The following is a 22,177-nucleotide window of genomic DNA, read 5'->3' as shown; positions in this document are numbered from 1 at the left end:
GCTTGAATTTACGGCATTGTAATCTACTAGTGAAGACCTTTAATTTGATGTGCATATCGACCTATGCTTACGTTAAAAATTTTCTTCCGATTCTTAGGGCTGTGCCCCCTGAGGAGTAAGCGTATAATAGCAATGCAAATTAAATGAATCTTTGAACCACTGTCATTCTTGGCTCGGTTGTCCGTTTGAGTTCAAATTTGCGGCATAATATTCTGCTAGTAAAGACCTTTAATTTGATGTACATGTCAACCTATGCTTCTATTTAAGATTTCCTTCTGACTCCTTGCGGGACGTCCCCATGATATGACAGAAAATTGATATTTCCTTAAAAAAGTAGATTTTTAGGTGTAGTGTTGTGTACCAAATCTTATTGACTTATCTGGTGTCGTTTAGAAAATATTAAACCGGTCCGGGACTTTTGGGACAGTCTGTATATAATTAACAAATTAACCCTATGAATACTGGAAATGAATATCCTAATTCTATAAGAGAAATGAGGTGATTTATTGTTTTTCATGAATATATTTTTGATTACTTCATACACTGAGTAATATTTGTTGGCCTGTTCAACTGCTTTCACTGTTAATAGTTGCCAAACTTACTTTGCGCTGGAATTGACACAAGCAGTGCTCCCACCCCGACCAGTGCAGCCACTCCGATCTCTATCCACAAGAAGTACATCACTACCAATGTGGTGAGAGGTCCGATCCACAAGTAGTGAACAAAAATGATTCCCATGTCAAACCGGTTAACATCGTTGGTCATCAGGTTTACCACCTGTCCCACTGTCGTCTTTCCCAGTGACATCTTGCTGAGCCGCAGGCTCTGTAATGGAATGGAAAAATGTTTTTTTTTTTCAAGCATATCACATTTGAATTTAACAAATTACTAGCTGAAAACGTTTTAAGTTTACATCTATGACCTGAAGGTTTAAAATAATGGAACGTTTCTTTATTTGTTCACCTTAGATATTATGACTTAATATTTCAATTTGTATCTTCAGTTGCCCAACAATACTACAAATCCATGGTATCTAGCGGAGCAGGAACAGCGATCCTTGAGGTTACAACTGTGCAAAGTTCTAATAACACTTGAAAAGTCAAGTTCTAACCGATCCAATAAACCTATCCTAAAATATATTTTTCAAGCCTTTTTAAAGCATTGTAAGTTCATATATACATTTGCTAGGATATTATGGGGTGATTTTATATGTAACAGATTCAAATCGAATCATCCTTTATTGCCATCAATATCATTATTCATGTGTTTATGGTTGGTACCAGTTGTTGCAACATTGACTCATGTGTGTTAACCTATGGACTTAAAACATAAAGCTTATTTTATACTAATCATGTAATTCTAAGACTTATAGAATTAATTAACCTACCTTCCTATAGACAATTGAGCAGCAAGCCACTCTCATTTTCATCGCCAGGTGCAACAACCCGAGCCAGAGGGGATTGGTGATGAAGACACTACTGGCTGTGCAGACGACGACTCCTAGCGCGTACCAACACGCAGCTTCACGACTGGTGGTTTCATGGCCTCCGGGGGAGAAGTGTTGTAGCATACGAGCCAGTAACAGTGGCTGAGCTATCCTGACAAGCAAGAACAGATATCATTGTTGAAAAATAGTACGTAAATTTAAACCTAGAGGAAAGTAATCAAAATATTTGACTTAAAATACCCATAACAGACTGTTTGAGGCAAAATGCAATGGAACAGCATTTTATAGGCTATATTATTCATAAACCTCCCTTTAAAAAAAATTTTGCAAAAATGTATGCATAGTAGTCTCAATAATTGAGAAGTGGCCAAGAAATCTTAATTAATTCCTGCAAGGCGGATAAGCAAAAAGGCCTGATAACAGGTAAAAAAAAAATTCTTATGTGTTTAAGCTGTTTCAGTTTACTTATTAGAATTGAAAAGATTCACTTAATTAGCATTGTTTAAAATTACTTAACAGCATTGTTTTACTTAACAACACGAGTAACGGACTAATGAGGTTCGAGGATTGAGAGGAGAGAAGTAAAATTGTAATGCTTCAAACTTCAACTAATCAGCTGTTTATCAATTTAATTGTTAATGATCGGTGCAATAATTAGTGGGTGGTTAAATGAGTTGTAGCATCACTGTCAGTGGCAATGAGAGGATATAAATGAAAACATAACCTCTCTTAGAAGTTATAAGTAATGATTGTTAGTACGGTAATTAAAAAGCGGGTAATTAAAAAGCGGGTAATTAAAAAGCGGGTAATTAAAAAGCGGTCATAGGTAAAGTAGTGTACGCAACTTGCGTAAATAGTCTTAACGACACTCGTAGAAGTTTTAAGGCACTTTTCAAGGCTCTTGCTTTAAATTTTGTACCTTAAACTAATATAAAAGTCACGAAATCAATAAAATATATACATCTGTTTTAAAACATATTTCTTTGAGATTTCTCTGTAGGTAGGATAAAATGGAAGTTTGGATAACTAAAGATAAGATAATCACTCAATTGTAAAGTAGTTAAAAACTAAAATGAAATAAAATATGTTGCTTATATTTTGTTGCTAACATTTTGCAATTTCTTTCCAAACTATTTTGTCGAGCTTAAAAAACAAATAATATAGTATATTTAAGTGTTTTCATGCTCTTAATGGTTATAGAGAAAATACCAAAATTTCTAAATTCAAAATTCCCATGTTATTCTTATTGAGAATAAAGTAAACTGTTGCAATTTGCTTGTTTATGGAAATTGGATATATTTTGATAAAACTTGGCAAATTTATTTATTTTATACTGAGCTATTAATATTAAAAAAAACGTTTTATCCTCCCTGTAACAAAAAACCTAGGTACTCGTTAATCCTAATGTTACTTAAATAGATAAATGAAAATCGAATCAAGTAAATGGAAATTCACTTAGTCTGCAGGCTTGCTGTGGCGGGGATATTATTTATTATATTAACTTGCAAATCAGTAAAGTAGTAAAATTAATTAGATTAATGAACCTAACCTTAACGTCCTTACCTCAAAAAAACATCCCCTATCAACATGATTAACCCAAAAAGCAACATTCTCGGTCCGAATGTTCTAATCAAAGCTCTGACCAAGCTGGGTTTTTTACTTTTGTGCCTCGACTTATCAAGTTCTCTTTGCCATGATCTGTAAACAATAAAGGACAAATCGTAAAAGTATAGTTTTAAATGGCTTACAGTGTAAAACTACAATCATCTTACATAATCTTAAAGGTTATTTTCAGTTTTAGTGAATTCTTGATTCTTATAAAAGGAAATAGTCTATTTCCATAGATCTCATGACCAGACAAATAGGATTTCCTTTTTAATTTTGATGTACAAAGAGAGGCCAAAATACAATCTGTTCAAATACATCATATGTCGGATAATTCAAGTAAAAAATCATCCAATTTTGAATAAATATTATAAATCTACATGTACTCAAGCAAGTTGGTAAACCAGCTTGATTTGACTATGGGAACAAGGTTTTATGGGGTTGAAATTGAATTTTTCTCTGTTTTAACACCAAAACATGGAATTTTGCTATTTGGTTTAAGTTTTTTTTTGTAGTATATTTCTAGCAGCCAGTGTCACTTTGTGACTTCAAAATCTATGATAGATGATCAACTATATATGATAAGGGTGAAAACGATTATTTTTCATCATATCCCTGAGTGAAAATTTAAAAACGTACGTTTTCATGTCCCTGGCCTTTTACTTCGTAGATACTGGATTTATAGTTTATTATTATGTGTTTTAATATTTTTTGGGACGGGGGCAACATGTTACACACATTTATTTGGTTTTAAATAGGTTCTTGGTATTTTTTTCGTATTTTTAAAGTCTCGAAATTCACGACCATAACGTGTCCCTAGGGTACATTTTCCAACTTTCACGCTGTTTTTAGACTAATTATTCATGCCGAAATATATAAAACCATATTTTTATGTCATCAGTGGTTATTAAACTTACAAAAAATGAGCATATTATAATTTTATTGTCATTGCAAACTGACTACCATGACAAAATAAGTCTGTCCCTCGATTTGGCGTCACGACCATTTGGGAAAAATTTTCAACTTTGGAGCACGACAGTGGCAAGCCTGGCGTCGATGGAGTCAGTTGGTTTAAGAGACTAGTTAGGGGTGTACGTCAGGATTGTAGTGCCGGTCGTTTCGAGTTGAAAGGAGGAATTACAAGATTAATAAAGGAAAGATTGTGTTTTTTGTAATTTTGGTGTGTCCATGACCGTACGTAGTCATTCGATGAAGTAGACATGGTGTTAATTTTTGTTTATAAGATATTTCAATTGCTAGACTAACCTAGAAGTCCACTTTGTATCCTCGAACATGAGGTGCAGGGCTACCACAAGAACAGAGCCAAATAACACGTAATTTCACGACCAAAGTTTCACGACCATCGCGGGTTTTTTCACGACCAATCCAGCCTTATGGATTATAGTGTGTTTGGTCGTGACAATAACTTTAATATAATTGTAATTTGAACAGTTTAGTTCAATTGAAACACATATTTTTATTATAACTAACAGTATAATTGAAGGATTGTTTGGAAAGATTTAGATTATTTCAGAAAATTCACGACCGTACCGGTTGTCCCTGACCATCACGTTTATGATTTCTATCATAAATATTTCAAAAATTAAAATATCGTCATATTTCAATGTTTTATACACAAAAGAAGCACACCTCTAAACAAACATAACGATTTTTCGGGTCTCAGGTAAGTTTTTTCGGAGTTATACAAACTTAAAAAGATTTTATTGGCTTTTTTTCAATTTTTTGAGTTTTTTATTTTTTTTTAGAAAGACCAAATATACCAAAAGCTCAGTGACCTTTTTATTGTATAATGGTCATAAAAGTAAATTAGTTTATAGCAAAACATAGTTATACAAATAATATTAACTATTTTTAATATTCATTTAAACGTCTGTTATGGTCGTGACAGGATTTTGTGTTTTTCCACTAAAGATGCTCTTTTTTAAAAAAAAAAACTACCAAAGATATTGCGTTACCATGGACATTTTATGAAACTTCAAATGTTAATGAAATAAAAATAATAATAAAAGTTTTGAAAAAAGGGGAAAAAAATTTTCAAAGTGCTTTTCCTGAAAACGTACGTTTTTAAATTTTCACTCCCTTATTATTTGCATTGTGCGCACGATCTCTTCGTGGCATCTTAGAAAAATTACAAATACTAATAAAACATACTATGAAAACACAAAATCTACCTTAGTCATTTTCTTCTTTACATTTTATAAAAATTACATTAAAACATCACCAACTGTAATGATAACCCCATTTTTGTATGGATGTTTAAACAAAATTTTGTATCATGAACATCTGATTTGATGTGTACTAATTGTAAACTTGAAAAATTTCAGATGTTTGACAACAGAATTCAGCACAAATTCTGAAATTTAAAAAGCGTATTGGACAGAAGGCTTTCACAGCGGCAGTTAAAAAAAAAAAAATCTATATTTTTTTAATACTCTGTGTTTCATAGACCAATGCATTTAGCCCTTCTCCGTTTGAATGCTCTTACTCGTTTTACTCGTTATGAAATTAGCTTTATAGTAAAGGTTTTTCTTTTTTGAAATGACAAAAATTTAAAAAAAATTATTTTTGAAAATTTGCGAATGTCCATTGTTCATAATTTTCAAATAGAAACATATGTCAAAAGGCACATCATTTTTAGGTCTTTTAATTCTGAACAACTTTGTAATTTACACTTACTTCGTATCTCTTTTAGTTTTTGTGTAAATAACAAAAAACCTAATGTTCCTATATCAAATGCATGTTATTTGGGTTTAACACTAAAAATTATTTTCAATTCAATTCAATTCAATTATTTAAGATGGGGACGCCACTATGTGCGTATTTTAACCCAAATATGAGTGAAGGATGAGTGTAGGATGAGTGGCGCGATCTTGTAGTCTTGTTAGTGACTAAGGCCGACATGTTCCTTAGACACAGCTGTTAATTAATAGCCCATACAGCTAATGGCAACTAAGGGACCTACAGTTTATAGTGGAATCCGAACCACATTTTTCCTTGTAATTTACGAATTGGTCTAATTATTCAGGATAATACTGCGGATAGTCGTAGTACTCACTAGTGCGGACGTTAATCCACACCAGGGAGCATCGCATCCACAGTGCATCCCTATAAATATCCACAATTCGTGACCTCCCAGTAGCTGGATTACAGGACGACGCCACCCGTCCCAGTCTGAAATGGGACCATTAGGCTAGTGCCCTTGTATGTTAAGCAGTTTTTTCGTAATCAATTTGAGACACCTCTCGTGAGACACGTGATGCGTGAAGCCGATTTTATTTGTGGACCAATTTCAACATTTGAGGTATAAAAAGATTTGTCTCAATTTGTAGGTTTGCAATAAGGCTTAAGGGCGCAGGGCGCTCTCAAAGTTTTACTCCATGCTTCTCTGTTCTCCATGCTGGAAAAACTTTTTTGCAACATGTGTTAGACATGATCACTCCTCGGAAAAAACGAGTACAGTACACCTTTTTATAGAAAAACATATTTATATAAAAATGTTTGATTAGGCCTAGCTGAATAAGGTTTGTCCCAAAAGAATTATTCAGAGAGCTAGAATCCAATTGAAATAGGTCAAAGAACCTATTTTCTACCTATTTTCAAAGAACCTATATTCTAGCAGTTTTTCTGGTTGGTTTTACTTGGATCTCTCGTTTAAACCTGACTAAATTCGCTTCTTCAGTCCATGGCACTTAATGCTTCCAGGTGTACTGTCAATGGTATTAGCTTATCAACTGTCAGTGTGAGTACAGTTACAATACAACATACCGTACCTGCCAAGTTTGTCTCCTAGTTTGCCTGATCTATGTTCCTCGAGAGGAGCGTATAGATCTTCTACTTGTAACTCTTTCTTGGATCCTTTCCTGAACACGGAGATCGCCCAGCTGAGGGTAAAATCAAATTATAGTGTATATTAAAAAATAAAAAGTTGTTAAAAGTGTATAAAATCCAATGTATGTTTGTCTGTGTGTATGGACTCCGACACCGCTCGACAGATTGCAATGAAACTTTCAGGCATTATTAAGTGTTATACATGGATGGTTTGTGTGAAGTTTGGTGCAGATCTGTTAAAAGGACTCTGCCCCAGTGGCTCTGGAGTTTCCCATGTTATCCTTATGAGTACCTACTCATATTTAAATGGAAATAAAGAAACAGCTGGTTCAACAAACAATTTGATTCTGTGATGTTAAATAGCATTAAAAAGTTAATAGGTTTACCAACAGGGTGCAGCACTATTATTTTTTGAAATTTATGACAACAGCTAATTTGCAGCCGAAAGGTGTGTGAGCGTAGGGAACGAACTTCAATCAGGACGTTATTGAGCCTGTGAACGAGCATTTGAAATAAAACCACATAAGGACAGGACAACGTCTGTCGGGCCAGCTAGTTATAAATAAACAAGCTCCAATCCTTGATAAATAATGTTCAGAGATTGTTTCATGACTTTGTTGATGGGATACAAACAGCATAATTTATAGTATACTCTGATGTCAGAAGTTGTCAGATTATTATATACAGCTAGTGTAATAATTTTAATCAGCTGATATATATTTTATTCTCTTTGTACTTGATGTTTCATTGCTAAAGATTCAGTTATGATTAAAATGCTTATTGTTGTGAGTTCAATATTGTAAATAAAAAGAGTGTTGAAAGTAGCTATCTGATTTAACGTTTTTTAAAGCTTTTACCAATTTACATAGAATTTAATCTAATATTGATGTGAATTCCAACTATAAGTCAAAATGTTATAAATGTTATAAAATGTTATGAATGGTAATGTTATGTCAGTGTTAATAGTCAAATGTCAACATTTTTTTTTTAATAATGCTACACAGAATTTACATAAGTAGGCTACATAATTTTGAGTAGATTTTTAAAACACCAATACACTTTATAATCTAAAACAAAAGAAGAGTGTTGAATGAATGAGATAACAGCTGTGTTACTGACTAAGATCAGCTGGTTGGTTAGCCATGAGCCATGATCTCTTATCAACAGTCCAATGACCAAGGACGGCTGGGTCCAGTTTCAAACCATGGAAAAGATTTTTACTTTTAACTAGGCAAGCACTATATTATTCACTTAGCCGCCCATGCATGAATAAAAGGTAAAGCTGGGAAACAGATGGAATGGCTGTAAACAGTTAAAACACTTGAATACCTCCACGGCAGCAAAAATGCTGACTAAGCAATCGAACGTTGCTGGATCCAAAGTGGGATCGATTTTAAACTCAGATATAATTTGTCATGGGCAATCAATTATTGATTCTATCCAACAAAAGGTAGGTATAGTCATTAAGTATACACGTACTAGAGTAGCCCCCCAATGGAGGTTATCGTGACTTGAACAGCGCTGTTACAGAGTAGCGTCAGAGGCCCAAACTATTCCATCTTGGGATTGTCGGTAAGGCAGTTTGGTTGTTTTTTTATTATATTGCTTTCATTGTAGGTTGTAAAATGTCTTTTTTGTTAATGAAATTCATTTGTTTGTTTCTAGTTGTTTTGTTGTTTTATAATAAATTTGTAATACTAAATTATTAAAAGGTCCTCTGAGGCACACTGCACTACTGACAGACTTCCACGATCCAAGTGTCAGCGGCTCGAACAATGTTGCCAAAATTGGTAACAACTAATAGCATTGTGTGACAACTCTTGTGTATAGTATAGTATATAGTGTATAGTGTATAGTGTATAGACAACTCAATGGTATAGTAAAAATACCGTTGTTTGACCATTACCATGAAAAAACTTTAAATTCAAATGATGTAGAAAAACATGTTGCAAAATGCAAATACCTGACTGTAGCCCTGGACAGTACATTGGCTAATAACTGAGGGTTCGGTGCCAGTTTGCTGACTTGTTTTTCTCCAGCTTCCATTGTTCAATCCTGAAACTAAAAAAATATTGTGCTACAGACTTCCTCCCAAGCAGAAGTGATTTTTCTAACATGAGGATTTTGTTTTAAGTTTATTACTTGGTGATGTGTGGGTTAATAACTAAAATGGCTTTTTACAATATCACAATAAGGCTTGGTAATCGTTTGTGTCATCTTAGGAATGTTTGCAATTTGTAAACTACCAAATGAAAACAGGACTATCTTAAAATGTGACTAAAGGTATAAACATGAGAAACTATCTATAACCACTTACGATATCATCTCTTAGAATAGGTGCTTACAGAAAACTGTAACAGACTTGTAAAGTAGTACCGTTACCTTAAACTATTATGCTTGCTGTATTTTCGAAACATCTTTTAGGACAAAATAAGATTTATAATTCAATGCATATTTTTTCAGACAAACCGTTTTGTTTAACTATGATCCAATAATATACAAATACAAATATACAAATAGACATATATGTCACAGCTCTTTTTAACTTAGTTTGTAAAACTTCTTAACTTATTATAATTTAATTAATTTCAAACTAACCTTACCAACTTTTTTTCTCAATTTTCTCATTATAACAGTTGGAGGAGAAAAAATGAAAACATTGTAAAGTGGTTTTGGGTTTAGCCTGCTTATTATTAACCATTTAGGAAAAAATGTCATATTTTTATATTAATCATGAGCAAAAAAAGTTGATGCAAAGCAGTCCATTTACCTGAGATTACTATTCATGCATATTATTGTTGTCTAGATTTGAGAATTAACCACACAAGTCATAGCCTATACTCTATTACTTAAATACTTTATATGCCAAATTGAAGCAAAAGCTATTAAGAACTTTGATTATTTTTTTATAAACATATTTCCTTATAGCAAATTAGATAGCAAAGCTTCAAACAAAAAGTAGACTTGCAACCAATTATATTGTTTTTAAATGTAATAGAAATACTTTCATCTCAGAAAACAATTATTCTAGAATATTTTTATAGTTCCACTGAAAACCGCCGATAAACAATAGGCTATACTTAGGAACAAACTACTAATAAAAATGTAATTTCAAAAACTTGTTCAAGACATACAAAATTGTCAATTCCAACATTATCAATAAAGCAGCCCTATAAAAAAGTTAAACAAAAAAATTTTCAACAATTATTTGTTGTTATAGAGAAAAATAAAATTATCAGAGAAAAGGAGATGCCATAAAATATAACTAAAGATTTCTACTTTTACTAATTAACCACCAATAAATATAGGCTATGTCAGATGACAAAAACCAACTTGCTCAATACATTTGATAACTATCTATTCCAATGTCTTCAATTTAGAAAAATTCTACAAAAGTGTTTGAAATTTGCATATCAAAATTCACAATAGACATTGGCATTATCGATCAGCGAAAGGAACAGGAAGTAGAACAACCTTGGTGATTTTGATATAAGCTTGACCTTGGCCTAGCCTCTGAGTTATGTATACAGGAGGCAGTGGCGGAATGTTGGGAACATGAGCCTACAAAGGCTAAGGCTGTGACCAGCTGGCCGGAGTTATTTTGCAATTTGCAATTCCTATCAGAAAGAATAATCCAAAAGATTGGCATTTTTCAAACAATTACCGGTAAAAGGAGGTTTTTCAATAATATATTCTCTTGTCATTTATTGTGATATTAAAATGCTATATGACTTGCGCAAAGTATCCAAATCTTTAAATCTACATCACAAAGAATGAAAAACAAAGGACTTGTACCAGCAATATAAACTTGTACTCAAATGTTTGCTTCATTTTATTATGTTTTTACATAATAGAGGTCAACAATTGTATTTGATCAAAACTAGATTACAAAATGTGTTAGCAAAGACTTAAGCCTAATTTAAAATGATTGTACTTAGCACCAGACAAAATATTTGCTCCAATATATAATATAATACATTTATGTACCCTGAAGTCATAAGTAATTTATTCAACCAGATTTACATAGTTTACATGCATTGGTTATGTCAATTATAGTAAGTTAATACATAAAATATGAAGGTAACAGGTCAGATGCAATCAACCTATAAAATTTGTATTTTTTAGTTTCTACCATAGATTAAACATGGGAGTTAGTATATCTATAATTCTAAGCTTTCACATCTTAGGCTACAGAATTGTTTTATACATTCAGCCCTACTTCAGGTACCCTTTGTGGATGGTATTATCACATAGAATTACATGTAAGAAATGGGGCTTCCTGCGAGGAGCCTAGGTTTGTACGATTATTTTTGTTGAATAAAGCACTGTTTTCATTCATTCATTATTACATAGCCAATTCCAGTGGTGATTGGTAAGATTCTAACCTCAGACCTCAGGGACCAAAGCCCGAGCTCTAATACTAGATCAGCTAGCCCCTCTCTCAATGAGAGAAGACACCATATATGTTTTTATTTGATTTTGTTTTCCAAATAACAAAGTAGTTGACTTGGCTTAGCTTTGTTTTCTAACTAGAGCATATTCTTAAACAGGGTGTTTACAAAAGAATTAACAAAAGAAGTTGGTTAGAATTATATCCTATGAACCCCAACAGGAACACTGTAAACCCCTGTTCATTCAGCTACAAATTCCAACAGTGATTAACATTTATTTATTTGACTCTGTATCATACGTTCTAAAAAATCCCAACTTAATCAAACAAATTTCTCATGTTCATTATACTAGGAATAAAAGCGTTGCTACCATAGATTTTTTCAGACTGTCTAAAACTCTTAAAAGCCATATTGTAATCTCACTAAAAATATACAACAAACTAATACATTTAATACAAACATATCCTGAAAACACTTTTAAAACAAAATTCTAAAGATGGCTTTTGAACAACCCATTCTATTCTCTAAATGAATTTTTTGAAATGTCTGGTATTAATTTTTAAGTAGAGTTAAGAGTTTGCGATTGACCAAATTATTTACTGTTGGACTTTGTTGGTTATGCGGTTTAATCACTTCCATTATTTTCAACGCCACAAATTTTTCTTAAGAATAAGATTACCTATTCAATTGTAATATTTAAAATGTGTATTGTAAAGTGTCTCATTTTATGTAGTTAGCTATATTGTATCTTACTGTATTTATTAACTGACTATGCTATAAACCTTAGCAGTTGTATGACTTTGTCAATAATTTGTGAAAATTCTAAGGACAATAAACACATTTCATTTCATTTCATTTCATTTCAATGAATTAATGTATTATCTCTAACTACCTACTAACATGTGAGTGATTAAAAGGCGTGGCTATAACTAGATCAACCAGACGGCCTTCAGCTGATCCTAGATGAAATTGCAAAGTACTGTATAATTATTAAGATACAGAGGCATGAGATTAAAGCCTTATAGGTACTCACACTTAACTTTAAAACAATACACACAATAGAAACTTTCTTATTTAAGGCATTTTTTTTTTAAATAGCAAAACCAATTATAAAACCAGTCTATATGATGTACCAGTACCGTACTAGTTTGTTTTTAAGTACCTGGGGACCAAGCTTTGCTCAGGAGAAAATCATTAGGATACTCTGAGAGTAATTCATATTTTCGGGTCGCCGGAATTTTATCCCCTGGAATTTTACCCCCTGGGCAAAGCTGACGTCACTATTACGTAGTAACCTGAGCACTCTGAAGTTTGTTCGCGGCCGGATTTTTATCCCCGTAATTTTACCCCCAGATTTTTATCCCCCGGAATTTTACCCCCGGATTTTTTTACCTCCCAGAATTTTACCCCCTGGCCAGATATAGAAATTATCGAGAATCATTAATTTTCTTCTTTCAGTTTTAATTTAATAGTAAACATTTTATTATTGAGTACCGGTAGTCTATCTTAATTTATTTGTAATCTCAAATAAGTAAACAGGTTTCGCTGTTTAATTTGTATATTCGGGATTTGGGTTTGGGGCCAACTGTTGATTAATATGTAATTATGTATAATAAACTGAGTAACTTATCAAATTTATATTGTAATTGGGTGAACATTTCTTTAACAATTTTGTTTCTGTTGTATAATAACACAATATGCCTTTTTGTTTCTTCAGGCACAAACCATGAGCTATATGTTCTTGTACTGAGAAAGGTCATCGATATACCTGTTGTAAAATGTAGTTGTAGGCATCTGGTAAATAGTATCCGACCGATTGTTGAGTTGACTACTGCAAGGAAACCCAAATGTTTGTATATACATAATATTAACCAACAGTTGGCCCCAAAAATAAAATCCCGAAACTTGAATATTAAAATAAAATTCAAAACCTGTTTGATTAGTTAAGGTTACAAATAAATTAAGAAAAGCTATTTAATAATAAAATTTTTACTATTAAATTAAAACTGAAAGACTAAAATTAATCATTCTCACATATTTCTATATCTAGCCGGGGGTAAAATAAAAATTCCGGGGGTAAAAATCCGGGCCGTACATTTTGAGCTGACCTCATGAAGGGTTGGGTTATTTCTTACTACTTAGGGTACTTTTAGGTTATTTTGAGAGTATTCGTTCCTACCACCACCACCAATGTTACCACTGGAATGTTTCAAGGACAAGAGCTCAGATATTGTTGTTTTCCCTTAACAGAGTTGAACTTTGCCCATTAGTACAACAATAACAACACATTTAGGGGTTTATCCTTGTCATGAATAATAATATTGTCAGTGCAGTTGCCTTCAGAGATCTAGAGTGTAGTAGCTATAACTAACTGTACATCAACATTTATCCGAATAACTTATTTCTGTTACTATGTTCCTAAGCCTAAGCAAGCGAGAAAGAATCACATTGTTAATGATCCGTGGTTATGGTGATCGAATTCGATCTTTAGAAGAAGTACGAAGGTTATTTAATGATACTTTTCCAGAAAGAGATCCTATTTCCAGATCTACAGTTAGTAGAACTATATAGCGTTTTGAAGAGACGGGTAGTATTAAGGATCGAACAAGATCTGGTAGGCCACAGATAGCAACAGATGAGGAAACGTCGGTGGACATATTACAATCATTTGTTGAAGACCAACATACCTCCATTAAGTCAGTCGCATCACAACTTGCTGCGGTCCAGACAGGACAGTTTTAAAAAGAAACCATTTTAAAGGTTATAAAATGCACTTGGTTCACGAATTATCTGAAGATGATTTTGATCGTCGTTTGGAGTTTTGTGAACTTATGACCAACAGTATCAATAGAGATCAGAATCTTCAAAACGAAATTGCATTTACTGATGAAGCAATATTCATGTTAAATGGGGTTGTAAACCGACACAACTCCGACCAAAATCCTCATTGGATGGTTGAGAAACACACTCAACACCCACAAACATTAAATGTGTTGGTGGGTATTTTTAGAAGCCAAAGTAGGACCATTTTTTAAAGAAGGGAACTTGAACGCTGTTCAATATTTAGCAATGCTTCGAAATCAAATTATTCCTGCCTTACAAAATATTGCGGGTTATAACTTTGGAACACTATGCTTTCAACATGATGGAGCTTCTCCACACTTTGATTTAGACGTAAGACAACATTTAAATCATGTTTTCCCAGGCAAATGGATCGGTAGAAGAGGCGCAATAGAATGGCCAGCCCATCCCCAGATATTTCCCCACTGGATTATTATTTCTGGGGTTATCTGAAGCATCAAGTTTACCAAACCAAACCAACAGATTTGGTAGAGTTGAGACTTCGTATTGAACGGGAATCTGCGCCTATTCCAGTAGAAGCAATCAACAACGCCTCGTCAGCATATTATCACTGGCTGGGATATTGCCAAGAAGACGGGGGAAAACAATTTGAATACCTCCTATGACATTTGACGCAAGTTCTTTATGTTTATTATATTTACAAACCGTAGGGAACATTTAAATGTGGTATAATTTAAATTACAGTACGCATAGTAACTTATCAAGCTTTGTTTCTACTGTACAATATTCTAGATTTTTCACCCACTCCTGACGGGCCGTCCCCCAGAGGAGATAAAAATCAACTGTAGCATAAAGTAGTTCTTTATACTTACCCGTAAAAAATTTGCAGTAAAAAATTATATGGAAAATGTAAAAGTAAATTAAACTTAGAATACGTTTTTTATACCCATAAACATTTTGCAAAGTTTCAATTGTATAAGTGGAACCTGGATAAAGATATTGGGTTGTTCCAGGACTTTTTGCCCCCCCCCTGTGTGTATATATATAAATTTGAACGAATGGTGTTTTTGGCCTCTGGAGACATCAAAATGAAAAAGTAAATCGTCCCGGGCCTAGGTCTTTACTGTGCCACCTACGGTAATAGCTATACTTCACTATAGGAAAATTAGGTACCTACTAAAAATAAACACACACACATATTTAACAATAAATATGTAAACTAATTATTATTATGTAATAATATTTAATAATATTATAATATAATAATTTATTATTATTTAATAATATTTATTCATTGATCAATAAATTATATTATCATATTATTGTATTTATATTACTATATTATTATTTATATTATTGTTTTATCAATTGATTTTTTTTAATATGTGTGTAATTAATTGTGCAAGTAAAATAATTATATATGTAGCATAAATCACTATAAAGTTAAAAACAAAAACTGCAACAATGATTTTACACATACATTACATTAATCTACTCAAGTAGGTCACCATGTATAGAGGGTGGCCTTAAATTCGATACCAGTGTATCAGCTGTTTTGTAAAAACAAAAACCTACACTGATAACAATCTTTTAGAATATTGATGTCAACTTTACCACAGAAAGGAGGGTTTATCAACTGGAAATATAAAAATAACAGTTTACGAACCCTACACAAACAGTTCCAAAAGGGGTCAATGCCAGCAGCTCATGATAAAAAAATTACTACGCAATGGCGTAACATAATGTAAGTCAAGTTTCACTGTTGGAAAACTTAATGATTAACTTAAACGTGCCTCAGCCCACAAAATAAAAGTTTTACAACAATCCCCCAGGATAATTATGCTGCTTTAGAAAAAATAAATTAACTACAATCACCCTTTAATTATCAGTAAACTTAGTATACAATTTAAAATGTATCTTTACTATGAACACAACCTTTTTACTGTTTAAGATAGAGAAAATAATGTATATTACTGGCTTAGAACAAAATCTTAACTTCTATTTCCCTGTAATATAAATGTAACAGTAATTATAACATACCACGGTATTTACATTAAAACATTTTAATTAGTTTTATATTAGACTAACCTTTATCTATGTTAAATCCAAAGTTGCGTGGAGAGCCATACAGACAGACTAAGATGCTGAGGCCAACTCCAAGGCTGGGGTAACCTTGAATGAAGGGATTGATAAGTTACATACTTGTGAGGACTTAGGATTAAGCTGGCGATTACAATACAGTATTACGATAACGGCATGTGCCGAGATTAAATATATTTTAATTGATCTATGAAAGTAAATTTCGCCTCTTTGTTTCATTACTTCAGTGTTATAATATTGTTGAAAAAATTTCTTAAAATGTCACTATGATATATTTCAGGGTTGAATTTGGATTAGACTAAATCATTTACCACACAAATAGCCTATCAATTTAGTAATATTGTGTCACCGAAAAAAATTAGGTAGCTAAATAATAAAAGAAAAAAAATTAAATGTTAAATTTCTTAAAATAACAAACACAAATATTAGGTCAAGGAATTAATTAACGTAAATTATGCCACAATATATATATTTTGTTCTATTATTTACGTTTTAAACATCCTTATGTAGAAATTAGACGCCTAAAATACATCTGCCTATGTTTGCTGGTTGCTATGAATTTTTATAAATACAATATTTCTGAAATTCTATATTCAATATATTATTTTAGTAATAAGAAGTCTATATTCAATTAAACATATTATTTTAGTAATAAGAAGTAAAGTCTAGTTTCTAAATAAACTGGTTATTTTTTATTGAATTTGTTTTCCTTCAATAGCTTCCATGTCCAAATTAGTTATAATAATTACCATCCATGTCTCAAAAGGATTTTTTTTTAATCATTCAAAGTTTTAACTATGTAATTTATTTATGCTTAGAGTAAAACATTGTACGCTTAACATGGTGGCTACATATTTTTAGTTTATCCTCCAATACATAAAATAATATGGAGAACACGTAGGTAGGTATATTTTCTTGTCGTTGTTGAGTGAGTTTTTGGTAGAAATATAAGTTTTGGACACCCGCTCCTAGTTTCCGAAATTATGTCTGTGTCTGTGTGTGTTGAAGTATTCACAGAGCTACCAGTCTACAAACTATTAGGGCTACATCTGTGGCCTGATTTTGATGACATTTTTTTGTATATGCCTGTTGGGTACTATCCATATACCATTAATTAATCTCAACTAATCAACTAATCCATGGTAGCTCCAGTTTTTTATGTAATATTGTTTTAGTTTTGTTTCTATGATGGGTTTTCCCTAAAACCCATAAAAACAAAAAAACAAAAAAAACGCTTAAGAGATTTTTATTTAGTTTTGAGTTGTTTTGTCTCTGGATCACAGAACAAACTAAGGTAAAAATTACCTGAGTAGGTAGGCCTACTGCCAGAGTGATCATGTTACTGTACTTCTTATGGATTAAACGCGTTTCGAGTCGAACTTAAGTCCTCATCATCAGATCTTGTACAAGAACATTTTAACACTGTCACTTCGAAATTCCATAAGGACTACAGTAGGTAACAGGATCACTTTCTTTAGGGTACTTTCTTATTAAATGGCGACCATACAAAGTAAATATTTTAAGCCGGAGATGAGTGTAGGATGAGTGGCGCGATCTTGTAGTCTTGTTAGTGACCAAGGCTCCTTAGACCTGGCAGTACCGTACTCAGGTAATTTTATACCTTTTATAGTTTTTTTTTAGGCCTGGTAGGTTTTTAATTAGTATAGTATTTTGGTAATTTTAACTTTAAACAAAATTGTATAGCGCTCCATGGTATAACAATTGCGGTTCAAAAGTTATTGCAATTTTTGTGATTTTCCCAGAGAAAAGTTGGGTTGTTGCAAACTAATCGGAGAAAGTGTTAGTCCAGTTAGGTGATGTTAATTTTAAAATTCCATCAATAATACAGTAAAGAGTAGGTGGATAAACTAGTGTGGATTGTACTATAGGCTAATTGGAAAGAAAAAAAAACTCAGGTCCGGTAATCTTGGACAAATAAATTGGCCAAAAAAAGGACAGAAATGATTGACCTGGGCCATCATGTATAAGTTAGCTAGACAACCGAACAAAAGATTTTCCTTACAAAACATGACCTAGATGTTACTTAAAAATAAAATCCAATTTTAGAAAACTTGTGAGGCAAACGAAATCTAAATTTTATGTAAAATAAGTTAGGGAAAAAATAAAAGCAAAGTTATGGGGTAAGCCTACAATTTAAAAATATATACAAATTAAAAACACAATAAATTTTAGGAACGTCGATGATAAAAGTAGGTAATTTAATAATAGATCCACAATTGCGGTACTAAACAACAGCTGTAGGCCTACAAGTTATGTGCCAAATTCCATCTTATTTTACCCAACGAATTGCTGGGATTTCAACTGTAAAATGATGACGCATATATATACTCACGAGTTAACAGTAGTTTGGCCTTGTCTAAAACAGATCTACAATATAGATGCAATTTATCACCTTGCATCAACTAAGCTCGTGCTGGATAGAGGTGAGAATTAAAGCTTTGGGCTTCTTTTTCGACCTGACCAAAGCATTTGACACAAAGCGAATGATTCAAGGAGAAGTTACACTCTTGTCGAATTAGAGAACTGAAACTTAAGTTACTACATTGGCTTTTTTCTTACCTTGCCAACTGAAGACATGTTGTGGAGCTGAAAGCAGTATGTGCCAGTGGATAGCTCTGGGTGTCTTCGCTCACAGATCCTCTACTGGCACTGCGTCGGTGGAGTGCCTTAGAGGTAAATCTTGGTCCAATATTGTTCCTCACTTTTCATCGACCTCCCCATCAGTTGTGAAAAAGGGCGGAATATGTCTTTTTGCTGACGATACCCTATCTCCAGCTCAAGCCAACTTGAACTAGGCCTAGACATGAATCCTTTCATAGGCTATAAGCCAGTTGATTGTTAAGTTACAGTGCTTTGGTGAAATCTCCTCAAAACAAATTCATCATATCACAACTTATTGAATTTTCAATTAGGAAAACCACGAAGTTTTATTTTGGACAACACTGAAACTGAAACCACTGCTCAAGTAAAATTTCTGGGTTTGTTCTTGGATAAGAACTTAATCTTTCAGTCAAACAAACACATTGATTCTGCATTCTGCCTGTAGCAAGGTTAGTTCAGGAATTTTCCTTCTGCATCATCTTCAACTAGCAATATTTAAAAACAATATGGTACTTTAACCACACCTAGGAGGATTTAACATTAAACATTTTAGACTTGTTGTGTTGAATGTGAATGCATTTCATTGCAGTTGCACTGTCTAGTAGTGTCTAGTCTATGGGGTTATGAAACGGATGAAAGCAGTGAAAGTGTGAAAGCACATGAAGTATAAAGAACAAGAAAGAAATAAGAATCCACTTCCTTTTCCGCAAGGAGAGCTATCAATCAGAATGAATAATCCACGGCCTTCCCTACAAACACATACTATAAGCTGTACCCATTCCCATTGAGATATCTATCTATTTATCTATCTTCTATCTATATATTAATCGGCAAGCACGTTTCTTTAAAACCTTTTTTCTCAGCTTGTGTTCATCGCAGAGAAAATCTACGCATACTGTTGGAAAGATATTTTCCTGTAGATATGCAGAATCCCTTTATAAATTAAAATAGTCTCAAAAATAAGCACAAAAATGAGTTTAAAATTTTGGAAAAATTAACATGGATCTAATGGGTTGCCATGCTGGTAACGAAATAACAACGAAATATAAACAGAAAATCAAAACAAAAGGAGAAATTACAATCACTTGTTTTATTTACAGCGTGGGGGGAAATAGGGAAGCCTGTATTTGACTTACTCCGATGGGTAGTTTCTGAATCTGAAAAATACATACAGTTTCAAGTTATACCATGGTTATACTAAATCATTTTGTACATCATTTTGTAAATGGTGTATACCGTATTGAAGCATGTAAATCAAATAAAATAAATACAATAAAATAAAATTTAGTCAGTTACCTACATAGCGTAAACTATCCATAGAATTATTTGTATACTATGTTTTACAATTATTTAATGTTTTAAGTTAATTAATTGCTTAGAATAATATTCAACTAGGCCCTATTCAAATAATATTATATTTTTGTTATTTCTTTACTCTATATATTTTCTTTATTGATAACGAGAAAATATTTTGCCAATACATAAAAAATGTACAAAATGTACAGATTGGCAATACAAGTTTATTATAATTACCGTCAGCAGTAATATTGGCAGTAACATTCATATTTATTTACGCCACACTACATTATTTTGATGAACTTTCCACGCAAGGATTTAGTCCAGAAAACAGCTGTTTGCCGCCAGCTTATTCAAATGGGGTTTCATTGCGTAATACTGTTCTGCAATGAGTTTTACCGGACACCAATCAGCTGATTATACTGTATTTTCGTGGCAATTAGTGGTTATAAACAAAAACATAACCTCTCATGACTAGTGATTTTTAGTCCTTTAGTTGGTGGAAATATATAAGGATTTGTACGGATTAAGTAGTATGGCGTAAACTATCGTACGTAACTCGTCCAAAATGTGTGTACCGGACTCGTATGGTAATCCCGTACTCGACTTCGTCTCGCACGGGAACGACCACACTCGTCCGGTAAACACTAAAGCCGCGTTTACACCGGAGTTTCAAACAAAAAGTTGCAAACTTTTATTGCAAACACCAGTTGCAAACAGTAGTTTCAAATAAATGTTTGCAATTTTTATTTCATGGTTTTGTTTCCATGTTTCATGAAAATGTTTGAAATAATTTCGACCTTGATTGAAATATCATTGATTGATAAAAAAAACTCCCACTTGGTGGATAACCAACGATGGGAAACATCGTTGGCCCCCGATCCAGACTTATTGCCCTTTTTAGATTATCTGTTAAATTGAATTATGAGGTTCCTCATCCTATTTTGGACCTCTGCCTTGCTTAAGTTAATTTCCCGTGAAATGTCATTCCACGCATAGTTTTTCTTGTTTTTGTTTTTATAGTCAGAAATAGTTTGATTCCAAAGCACTTCATGTTCTCTATAAAAGCTAATTAACTTAATAATATTGTAATCTCTTCACTCCATCTCACTCAGTAGATCATCACTCACAACACGCACGATACGAGATAAGTCACAACAATAACGAGGTAGCCGTCCAGACAGGGTACTGAGTCGAGATACAGGGTGGTGCGAGTGATCACGTGAGTGAGACAGGTGGTGGTAGCGTAGGGGATGGCGGAGAAATGTTTCTGTTTTGTGTTTCATCGGCTCATAGTGACCGAAACTAGTGTTGCAAACAAAGAGTTTGCAACTCCCTTTGATCTTTACCGACTTTAAGTGGAAACACAAATTTCTGTTGCAAACACCGAAAAACTGTTTGCAACAGCGAAAAGTTTCGTCTGAAAATGGGCGTTTTTAGAGATGTTTGCAATTTCTGTTTGCAACTCGTGTTTCAAACTCCGGTGTAAACGCGGCTTAACTTTCCGGAATCCGGACTAGTAACGTAATATACTATTACAGTACATGTTTTGACGGGATCTGGTATTCTGGATCATGGTGGAAGGAAAATTGATAAAATAAACAAAGGCATAAATACACTCAAATAAAAATAATAGCTGTTATTGACTTTTGTGAAGTTTTTTATAAATAAACTATATTGATTACTTTACAGGTAATGTTATTAGTTTTATTATTTTTTATGTAGGGTATAGCTTGGTTCTTGTACGCAGGCTTTTTGTCAGGGACACAAGTTTATCGTGTGTGTTTTATCTATACGGTACATCCCGTGCAAACTGATCTTAGGGAGGCAAAGGAGGAGGTGATAAAGGTACAATCAATCAGGTAATCAAGACACTCTTCCACCATGCAAGAAGACACTGTAGTTAGTAACTCTTGGCCAAGAGTATTGTTTTACAGTATTTTATTTGTATTTTGAAGTGGTTCAAATCTGACTCCAGCTGAGGGGCGGTAGGAAGTAGATAAAGTTTAAATTAATGCCGTTGTAATAGATTCATGCGATTCACTTTTACAGCTATAAACTCATT

General features: G+C 33.0%; 1 protein-coding gene across 2 annotated transcripts in view; it reads right to left on the bottom strand.

Moving 5' to 3' along the window:
• Positions 1–16,265, bottom strand: part of LOC128992720 (probable multidrug resistance-associated protein lethal(2)03659) — a 55,712-nt gene extending 39,447 nt beyond the window's left edge. Inside the window, exons 1-6 of one of the 2 annotated variants that reach the window (XM_054416441.1) lie at positions 16,183–16,265; positions 8,865–8,962; positions 6,844–6,954; positions 3,011–3,145; positions 1,388–1,598; positions 603–825 (exon numbers count right to left, since the gene is read on the bottom strand). In XM_054416441.1, coding sequence (XP_054272416.1) covers positions 603–825; positions 1,388–1,598; positions 3,011–3,145; positions 6,844–6,954; positions 8,865–8,947 — 763 coding nt within the window. In that variant the 5' untranslated portion in view covers positions 8,948–8,962; positions 16,183–16,265. The remainder of the gene's footprint in view (positions 1–602; positions 826–1,387; positions 1,599–3,010; positions 3,146–6,843; positions 6,955–8,864; positions 8,963–16,182) is intronic. The other variant, XM_054416442.1, reaches the window with a different exon arrangement.
• Between the last annotated feature and the right edge of the window lie 5,912 nt (positions 16,266–22,177).

Source organism: Macrosteles quadrilineatus, unplaced genomic scaffold (genome assembly GCF_028750875.1).
Source record: "Macrosteles quadrilineatus isolate MER2022 unplaced genomic scaffold, UCM_ALF_1.0 Scaffold_4__1_contigs__length_99947679, whole genome shotgun sequence".
NCBI classification, from domain to species: domain Eukaryota; kingdom Metazoa; phylum Arthropoda; class Insecta; order Hemiptera; family Cicadellidae; genus Macrosteles; species Macrosteles quadrilineatus.
Note: the sequence above shows the minus strand (reverse complement) of the source record. Positions and strands in the feature narration are given on the sequence as shown.